Source organism: Rattus norvegicus, chromosome 1, assembly GCF_021556685.1.
Source record: "Rattus norvegicus strain SHRSP/BbbUtx chromosome 1, alternate assembly SHRSP_T2T, whole genome shotgun sequence".
In the NCBI taxonomy this organism is placed as follows: Eukaryota; Metazoa; Chordata; class Mammalia; order Rodentia; family Muridae; genus Rattus; species Rattus norvegicus.
Window position 1 is genome coordinate 181,222,302 of NC_141534.1, and position 10,864 is coordinate 181,233,165.

The 10,864-nt window shown below is 47.7% G+C and overlaps 1 protein-coding gene across 1 annotated transcript in view; it reads right to left on the reverse strand.

The window, feature by feature from the left end:
* The window catches only part of Rras2 (RAS related 2), a 69,358-nt gene extending 58,781 nt beyond the window's left edge, over positions 1–10,577 (reverse strand). The window contains 1 exon segment of the mRNA NM_001013434.1: positions 10,207–10,577. Coding sequence (NP_001013452.1) covers positions 10,207–10,314 — 108 coding nt within the window. The 5' untranslated portion in view covers positions 10,315–10,577.
* Between the last annotated feature and the right edge of the window lie 287 nt (positions 10,578–10,864).

Consider the following 10,864-nt stretch of genomic DNA (forward strand, 5'->3'; position numbering starts at 1 on the left):
ACACACATGCACACGCACACACATAATATAAAAAATAAGCAATAAAGAAATCCTAAAGAATAAGGAGGATACCCAAAGTGAAATTACGAATGTTCTAACAGTAAGTACTAAATGCTAAGAAAAATTTTGGATAGTGGAAAAGCACTGTATAGTGAGAAGCAGGTAGACATTTACCTGATTTTGGAGTAATGAAAACCAAAAGTCTATAGATGAAATCATGAAAAAGATACCAATGTTTAATATTGTGGCACACACACACACACACACACACACACACACACACACCTCCCCAACCTCTTTCCCTGTGCTCCAGTGCTAAAAGATGAACAGTGAAGAATTTAAAAACTTGAAAGCTGGGCTGGCATTGCAGCCCAGTGGTAGAACATTTGCATAGCACAGGCAAGTCCCTAGGTTCAATTCCAACAATGAAAAAATAAATTCTGAAGTGAAAGCCCTATAACCTCTCTAAAACCATACCCCTCTGCCTAAAGTCCAGGCTAGGTAACTACACTGAATTCCTCATGCTGAGATCATCTTCTTGACATTCTAAAAAAAAAAAAAAGGAAAATAAAAAGACTGCTGGGTGGTGGTGGCACACGCCTGTAGTCTCAATGCCTGGGAGGCAGAGGCAGGGTGATCTCTGAGTTAAAGGCAAGCCTGGTCTACAGAGTGAGTTCCAGGACAGCCAGGGCTACACTGAGAAACCCTGTCTTGAAAAACCCTGGCGGTCAACCAGCCCTTTTGTATCAAAACAATGGGAGGGTCAGAACCCTACAGCCGTGTCTCTCAGCACGGGTTGGTTCTTGACTTCCAACATCAAGAATGCTTCTTCATAAATAAAGAAATATGTATTCTTCTCCACAAAGGCAAAAATAATAATTACCCAAAAAGAAATGGTTTCATTAAATGGTATCAAGATTTGGAAAAATAACAATTTTTTGGTCTTAAGAAAGCACTGCCACAATTTAAATCAGATTGAGCTATCAAAAGACACTCACTAATCCTGCTTCAGATAATAATGCTAGACGTCCAGAAAACGCCAACCATGACAAAGGCAATCTACAGAACTGCCTAGAATGGAGTTGCTTAGGACAGGATGGAAGAAACATTCCGCAGCCAATGCAGGAATAGCCTGGCACTTCAGAAGATAACAGAAAAAGATAAATACAAAAAAACGGGGCTGAAAAGCTTCCCAGCCCCCAGAGTGTCTTCACCACTTTCCCAGGCAAAGCTAGGAACAAAGGAAAACTTGTAGTGGCATCCTGAGAAACATTTCCACTGCAATGATAAGTGGGCCAGGCACACAGGGAAAAGTTACTTCTGCAGGAGAGAACGAGAGGGAGCCAGACAAAAGCAAGCAAAACAAGATCTCCACCATTTCCGTACGTCTGCCCTCACTGTCATCATGGGAAAGAAAATACAAACCTATTTGTTCTCATTAGAAAGTGCCGAAAGTTATTCAATGCACCAGCACCAGCACCACCACAACCACCCCAGCCAAAAAAAAAAAAAAAAAAAAAAAAAAAAATCAAGACAAAGAGTGGCTGAGAGGGCAAGGGAAAAGCTACAGATGCAGCTCACTGTTCATTACCTGAGACCCTGAGTTTCTAGCCTCGGCATAGGGGTAGGAGGAAAAAGTAAAACAAAAAATAAAAAACTAACAAAAAGATAAGCAGAATTAGTACAGTAACATATGCTATACACTCTTTACCTTTATTGATGCTTATGAGTGTATGCACCACCACAACATGCGTGCAATGCCCCCCTGAACCCCCAACCCCCACATCCTCTACTTCCCCCCTCCCCCACAACTGGAGTTACAGGTAGTTGTGAGCCTCCTAGTGTGACTTCTGGGAATAGAACCAGGGTCCTCGGCAAGCGCAGCCAGTGCTCATGACCGCTGAGTCATCATCTCTGCAGCCCTCAGCACACTACATTCATGAAGACGTGCTGAGTGGACGTGTGGTGGCTTGACTGTGAATGGCCCACACAGGCTCACATACTTGGATGTCTTGTCCCTAGCTGTGGAATGTTTGATCAGGATTAGTTGTGGCCTTGCTGGAGGAAGAGCTTTCACTAAGGGTGGGCTCGGTCTCTCCCTCACCTTCTTCTGCTGCTTTCCGATCAGTAGGCAGCTCTCAGCTACTTCTCCAGCATCCTGTCTGCCTGTGTGCCATCATGCCGAGACATCAACTGCAAACTTAGGAAAGATGTCTTTACACAGAGAAAAGGTTGGTTCCCTCGACGCTCAGGTCTGGTTATGTTAGGCATAACTTTGTTCAATGCCCAGCTATTCCTTAACTAGACTTCACTGGCATAATCACACAGTATCAGTCCCAGGGAGGTGGCAGCATCCAGCCATGTGTTAGCCATCTTTGTGCCAGCTTACTCCATGATGTTCACAAGACAAAACTACCCAGTGACACGCTTCTCGGGATAGCCAATCCACGGTTAAGCTAAAGCCTCTGAAACAAACTGCTCACTACCATTAACCTCAGCAACATTGAAGATGCTGGCTGGGGGAGCGTGACTGAGAAAGGGCACCTCCCTAGGATGCCCTGGGACAACTGTGGAAGTGTAATCTGTGGGGCGGGAAACCTCCCTGGGATTCACTGGGGTTCCCCGCAAACTTGTATATCAGAGTGAGGTCAGCCAGGTACCTCCTCTGTTAGAGGATAAGAAGACTCAGCTACCTTTCCTGCATAGCCCATGCTAGCCCGGAACTCCGGACCCTCCAGCTGCAGCCTCGGGAGAGCTGGGATCAACAGCTCACCCCGCCACACCCATCACCTCTCTTACTAGTTTTAATACTCATTTATGATTCTTGCTTAATCATTAGGATTGTCGAATGGTTATTTTCTCTGCTTCTGCTATTTCCTGTGTGTTCATTCATTAGTCAAAGTGCCACTCGTTTATCGTGTAGCCATAGATCAAGTCTGTGCTTTGTTGAGACAAGGTCTTGCTATGTGCTTCAATTTGGCCTCAAACTCATGATCCTCCTGTATCCTCCCAATCCCCAGTGCCGGGATTAACCACATAGATTCTTTATAGGCAATAAGCAGTTGTTTATTTTAATGATAAAACTGGCCCAACTCAGCACAGAGGAATTCTTACAGGCTGGCTTGTCTTTCTCTGACAAGTTACCATCGTTTTGGTTTTTTTTGAATAATTCCTTAGACTGCAAGACATTCCAAGCTCACCTTGTACTCTCTAACCCCAGCCCTGACATCAGATGTCTCCCTAAAGCTCCGTCTGACACTCTGGATGTTAGTGGTCCATCGTTTCTACAGCTCTCGATGGAGCTGAAAGGGTGCTCAGCAAGGGAGTCATGCACACACATTTCTGTGCCCATCAACTTTTTAAATGGTGAGTTCAGACCAAGACGGTCAACGTCAATCAAACATCAGCGTTCATGCTAACCTTTGCCCCTGCCGATTCTGCAGCCTCCCCCCAGCAATGAGACAATGGCCCCTATCTTCCAAACTACACTTTCTTATTTGCTAATATTAGTACACAAAAGTGCCACACACTGTAAACCAATGCCTACGTGAGAAAGAAAAGGAGGGAGGGCGGAAGGGCAGAAGGAGGGAGGGACGGAGGGCGGGGGAGGGGCAGAGCCTAGCAACCAGAGTCCAATGTTTGCTTCAGGTCCCTCTTGATCCTGAGGATACAGTCCAAACACTGGGTTCAAAAGTTACCTGAAACACTTCCCCTGGTCTTTTCAATGCGTTTGTCCTTAGGCTGACCAGTTGGCTCATTCATTGACCTGTAGCCCATCCTCTTTGTTTCTTGGAACAAGATCTCACAGAGACCACACTGGTCTTAGGCAGCAGACCCTCCTAGGTCTACCTCCCAAGCTGGAATCACCGGTGTATATGACCCACGCCTGGCTGTACCTTAAGATGTCCCTTTTCCTTCACTGCTCAATTGTACTACTGTTTGCTACTGAGTGGGTAAAACATTAACATGATCCCGAAGGTCAGGAAATAGTTCTGAGAAGGGTCCCTGGCCGTGTTCCCACCATCATTTCCAGTTCATCCCTCCTCCCTCTGTGGGTCACTAACCCCATCAGCCTCTTCAAGCATTCCTGTGTTCTGTTTCGGTTTTGTCCCCATGAGCAAATACAAACTTATTTTCTGCGTTTTCCCTTCCTTCACACACTATGACAGGACTTTTTTTTTTTTTAATGTGTAGGTAATATACATCTATGCATGGAGGTGCACAGGAGTGCGGAATTGTGCATAGCACATGTGGAGGCCAGAAGCTGATGTTAAGTGACTTCCTTAATCACACTCTCCACCTTATACTTTGAGGCAGGGTCTTTTCCTTCAGCCCAGAGCTCAGGGATTCCGCTACTCACTAGGCAGCTTGCTCCTGAGTGCTAGACAGGTGGGCCACCACACCCACCCAACATGTTAGTGGGTTCTGGGCATCTAAACTCCAGTCCACACACTTGCACGACAAGCACTTTACCTACTGAGCCTTCCCCTCCGCCCCCAGCAATTATTTTTGATATCTTTTTTTTTTTCCACGTGGAGAGGTTTAATGAGAGAAGAAGAGGAGAGGAGAGGAAAGGTCGGCCATGAGCACGTGGAGGGAAGGGGTAGGGGTAGAGAGAAAGGACAGGGAAGAGAGGAAGAGCAGGGAAGAGAAGAGAACAAAGAGCTTGATATCTTTTTAAATTCTTTATGTGGATCAGTGTCTTCCTGTGCGTATATCTGTGTACCATTATGGACCTGGTGCTTTGGAAAGGCCAGGAAAAGGCAATCAGATCTTCTGGGACTAGAGTTACAGATAGTTAGGAGCCACCATGTGGGTTCCAGTACTCAAATCTAGGTTTATGTAAGAGCAGCCAATGCTCTTAACCACTGAGCCATTCCTAGCTCCATGTCATGGGGTTGGGGGAAGGGCAGCAGGGAGACATGGTCTCCTTATGTAGTAGCCCTAGCTAGCCTAGAACTCACTATACAGACCAGACTAACTTCAAACTCACAGAGATCTAACTGCCTATGGCTCTGCCTCTCAAATGCTAGTAGTGACAGTGTCTTCCGCCACACTGCCTCTTCATCCATCCTGAGCAAACACTGCACAGCTCACTGGGACACACACTATTGTTACTCCACTGTTCTTCTGTGTAGGTGGCTTCCAATTTGTACAGTTGTACTATCACAGCCTTGTACTTGTGCATTCCCATGATGCTCAAAATGGATCTGTAAGTTTCTAGATTTAGGGTTGTTGAACCTAAAGGTAAATATATAAATAATCAAATAAACAGGCATCGACTGTCCTCTAACCACCTAATACAATGCACTCGCTGAGAAGAACACTCTGTCATGCTGGTGCACACTGGAGGGGAATGCAGCAGGAGTTCAAAGTCACCCTCTGACACCCAGCAAGTTCAAGACCAGCCTAGGTTATAAGAGCCTATCTCAAAATAGTTAATTAAATAAAATTCAAAGTCTTAGACGTTGGCTGGGTGTAATAGTGCACATCTTTAATCCCAGCACTTGGGAGGCAGAAGCAGGCTGATCTCTGTGAGTTCAAAGCCAGCCTGGTCTAGATAGCCAGGGCTAATACAAAGAGACCTTGTCTTTTAGAAAAGAAAAAAAAAATCAAATTAGCACATACAGGTGAGAGGACAATGTTCAAGGGTTGGCTCTCTCCTTCCATTATGTGGGTCCGAGAGACCAAACTCAAGTAGGCAGGCCTTTGCCCACTGAGTCATCTCGCCTGCTCTTAGGTAACTAACTTCTAACTACAGCATGTGTCTCCAAGATGCAGCAATGGAACAGCACTGATGTTAAAGGCACGGCCTTGGCACATGGATCAAGTAACGACCAACAAACACAGGACTCCAAATCTAGGATATGTGATCTACTACAGGACATGGAAATAAATGCCTTCCTCAACAGGTATCGACTAGGCGGAAACAATGTTTGAGGCAGCTGTTCAAACTAACAAGAGCGAAGATGACTGCTCAAGAGTAAGACACACAGGCTGAGCACGCCTGTAATCAAAACACTCAGGAGGCTGAGGCAAGAGAACCTCGAGTTCCAAGCCAGCCTGGGCTACATCCCAAGGCCACTTAACCCCTAAACAGCTCAAAAATCTGACAAACAGATTAAGTAAAAAGTTAGGATGCTAAAAGGACAGCAATGGGCTAATTTATGCCTTTAAATCTGTGGAAACACATACAGTCTCTTCTCGGAGCTGCCAAAGAACCATTAACCGCCCCCCAAACTTAACGATTACTTTTTTTGTTGTTATTCGTGTCTTTGTGTTCTGTAACTGAGAACTGAACCCAGGGCCTGGAAAAATGCTAAACACATGTGCTAAAACTATGTGGACAGGAGAGCAGAGAGATTAACTTTTGTGCCATCAACTATTGAAACAACAGACCACAAAGAATTAAAACTTCCTCCAGGAATCTCATGCTAGAGGAAGAGAAAGTCTGATGATGCCCTGGTGTCAGCCAGAAGAGGAGCTTGAGTCCAAGACGAGACTTCACACAATTCTGACAACTTACCCGATCACCTTAAAGTTGAAACTGAAGTTATAATGGAAACGATCACGTCTTCACCCGGCCTGCTTAGCTAGCCTGCCTCTTCCTTTCTATTTAAACCCAAACGCCACGGCTGTACCCCAAGCATGGACTTAGGGATCGCCAGCCCCCTTCATTTGTTCCTCGTCCCAAGGACATATCCAGTAAACGTACTTTCCTGCTTCTCACCATTGCACGTCTCTTTAACTGGTGTGTTAAGGACAACGGTCAGAGCCTAGCTTGTTTGGGGTGTCCCAGCCTAGGCTTTGACCCTAAAGACACGGTAACAGAACTACCATAAGCCATGCCTCAGTCCCATCATTTCTTTAAAAAAAAAAAAAATCAATCCTAAATTAATAATGTTTTCCCAACACTCATCCTCTCGGTGGAAAGAGAGAAGACTGAAAATAATGGTCTACATTATGGATTGAGGAAAAATTACAAATTTTGTTTTGGAAGAACATCAAGACACCAAATAGCCACAAATAAGGTGATCACTGACTTACTCAGTCTCGGCTGTGCCCGGTGGTTTGATTTGCTGGCATTTTATTTACTCAAAGAAAACCCTAAGCACTCTGTTATTCTCCTTTTTTCAGATGGGAAATTGAGACCTAGAAAACCTAAGAAACTAGACCAAAGATACCAGCCAGTCAGGACACAGAAGAACCGTAGATTTACAAAGAGCCAGAGATCTGTTGAATGAAACTCAGTGTTTCACAGAAAAGAACTCAAAGCCCTAAATAAAAAGTGGGAGAAGCAGAGACCTCCAGTTATCTGGACTGGAAGAAGCTGAGACTCCCAACTCTTGTCTCCCACTCTATGTTAAAATTATGCCCTAACCAGAGGCTACTCACCACTTAGGCGTTCCATTCACCAATAGAATGTGCTTTTATTTTTTAAAGTATGAGCAGCCAGGCTAAGTACAGACCTTAATCTACCTGAGACGCTGAAGCAGGAGCACTAGTAGTTCAAGGCTAGCCACAGAACTCAAGACTAAGAACCTTAGCAAGATAGTTTTAAAGGGGTATGCCAAGGTTACCCTGCCAAAGTCCTGGGTTTGATCCCTAGCGCCTGGTGAGGTGGTGGAGCATGGTCAGGGTTGGGAGGGAGAACAGAAACTGAAATGTGATCTAAATGCACACGTCCCTTTTATGGGGAGGGGAGATTGTGAGTGTGGCATGTATGTTTTCACGTCCGGTGTTGAATGTTTATATATGCGTGCAGATGTAGCTGATAGACTGTGGCTTTAGTTACATAATCTAAGATTACCAGAGTAATGGAGGTGGCCTTTGTAGACCCACACCTTTGTCCCAAGACCTTGAGGCTAATCCATTTGATGTCCACAGCTGTATAACTATATTATCCTAGCTTCCAGATGACTAAAAGCCATAGCACAGACAGGTTCAGTAACTTACCCAACATCATGCTCAGGGGAATGGGCTCCACACAGGTGCTGTGCCTCCTTCCTCCTCACCAAGTCAACCCCAGAGCTATGTTCCTGTTTCACCAGCCCCAAAACCCCAAGTCACACACGCCTCTCCTACTCCCAGCTCCCCACACACTGGCCTCCTCTTTCCAATCTGGCCTGTGACTCCCCACGTTCACACAACCCCCATAAGACACAGTGCTCTTTTTTGGTACTAGGGCTCCAATGCAGAGCTTCCCACACAGCAGGCAAACCACTCTACGCTGCGCTACACCTGCCAGCCCCACAGAGCTTGTTTAGAGCCTTCCCACACTGACTCCTTCAAATCAGAATTCCCTTTCCATCTAAAGGTCTCATCTCACACACATACTGAAGTGACTACATTATCAACACAGCACACAGGCTCAACGCAACGCTAAAATCTTTCTCATAATGTAAAAGTTATAAAGGACATGTACTGAGAGCTATTTCACTAACAAGAAAATTGGAGGTTCAGAAAGGCTATTTGGGTGGTTGTTTTCATAGCCAATAAACAAAAGGCACAGTTCAAGTCTGTAGGATTCAAAAGTCCTTATCGGTATAAATCATTGCCACGCATGTCTTTACTTGACCTCATTTTAGAGCCTCTAGATACCAGACTACTCACAAAGTATTCAACAAATGAATTCTAGAAGGTCTTGAGGAAGACAGTCATTGCTGGGAGTGTAAGGATTTTTAAAACTATTTCTCAAATACCTTACCTGATGGAAGCAATCATGTTTGGATGATCTTCCTTCAAAAACTTAAATGTTTCTGATTTAAATCTCCTAAACAAATATTATCCACCAGTTCTGGAACCCAGGACTGTCCTCTGTCTTCTTGGTTCCCTCCAAAACCAGCCATCAGGGAGAGTTATCTGTGACTTGTTTTGCTGTCAGCCACTTAAAAGTCTCTTTTGGCCCCAAGCAAATAACAACTGCCAAAAGCCAGGCTGAAGTCTGGTAAACTTAAACCCACACCCCCACCACCGCAGCCACCACCACCACCACCACCACCACCGAACATGCTGTCAACGCTCATGACATGAACATCCTCTCCGAATACAAAGGTTGAGCAGCACTTTTTTATTCCATGAAATATTACAGGAGCAATTACTGTTCATTCACTTGGTGTGAAACTGACTATCAGTTAGGTTATGGAACTGTGCGTCTTAACACTATAAACACCACAGTTATAGCGAAACAAAATAAGCTATTTTAAGTCTATCCATTCAACAAATGGGTGAAACAAACAAAAACCACTTCGCCACCCGTCCCCTTTAATACAGTAAAAAAATACCTTTGTTACTTAGGGTACCTGCGCTCTCTCCAACATATGCCACGCCTTTCAGGGTGACAAAAGCAAGGAGAGCTGCCTTTGCTTTTTAAAAATCAAAAAGAAAAGAGAAAGAAAAATCAATCGGGCGTCTTAACCAAGAATAAAGTCTAAAGACATTTTACCTCCCTTTTCTTTGACACAACCCGACTTTCCTCCTCCAGCAACCGGGAGGGGGTGGGGGTGGGGGCTGCAATACAAAACTCATATTCGTCCCCTCCTAGTGGGGCTCATCCCAAACTTCACCTAAGCGCGAAGCAGGCAGGCACCGGGAATTCCAAGGAAATGGTCTCGCCCCTATCAAAGCACATTTTTAACTTCCTCGAAGCCATTATTTCCCTAGGGCACGATCAAACACTCCCACCCGGACATACCACCTAACAGACTACTAGTAAGAGAAGCTCAAACACACACAAAGAGAAAACACTATTGGGAGCCGGTGGTGCGAAGCCTCCAAGTAGTCCGGGCCATCGCTGCCACCAAGGCAAGCGCGAGGTCCCCACTCCGGCCCTCGGGGCAGGAAACCCGGCACCGCGGCGCGGCTGCAACCCGCCGGCTCCCGCCCTGACCGCAGCGATAAGGTGGAACTGCGCTTCCCACCCGGCCAGCTCCGCCCTCTGGGCCACATTCCTGAGAAGCCGGAGTCCTCGGACGCCGCGCCGGGCGCCTGGCGGGCAGCAGCGCGGCGCCGTGGCCGCAGGGCAGGAGCGCAGCGCCTACTCCACACTATTCTTGCCCTCGCAGCCGCGCGCCCTGGCCCCGCGCAAACCGCACCCGCGCGCACCGCACGCGCCGGAGCCCCGCACCCGCGCGCCCCGGGCGGGGTCGCCGCGGCCACAGGTAGCGCCACCCCGCCGCCGCCACCCCGCAGGCCGTCTCCAAGCACCTGGATGAACTGGATGGTGAGCGCCGACTTGCCCACGCCGCCACCGCCGACCACCACGAGCCGGTACTTCTCCTGGCCGGAGCCGTCGCGCCAGCCGGCCGCGGCCATCGGGACGCCCCGAGCCCAGCCCGGCCGCCGCGCGCCCTAGGCCCGGCTCCGGGGACGAGTGCGGCCGGCTGGGTTACAGGCGGTAGAGCGCGCGGGGCCCGCGAGTGGCCTGGAGGGCCGCGGAGCGCTATCCCCGGGACTGGTTGGGAGTTGCCCGAGACGCAGGAGAGCCGAGAAGGCTCCAGGGCAGAGGACGCAGCGGCCAGGGAGCGCGATCCTCTTCGCGGCTCTGCAGCGCAGCCGAACGCAGCCTCTAGCACCGCTACAAATGGCCGTCTGGGGGCCGGGCCGCCGGGCTGGGGTACTACATATGCATGAGGGGGCGGGGCTAGGCCTCGCCCGCCCAGGCGGAGACTCTGGAGCGCCCTAGGCAGCAGACCCTGCAGACCTGCCCTTAGAGCTCCGGGAGGAAGACAACGGGAAAATGGACGGCGGTGACAGTAACTGCATAAGTCAGGGATCGTGTTCATGAAAGAAACAGCCTGTGACGGCGTGAATGAAAAATAGAACTGTTGTCATATTCACTCAACTCTGTACCCTGTTTTCGGAA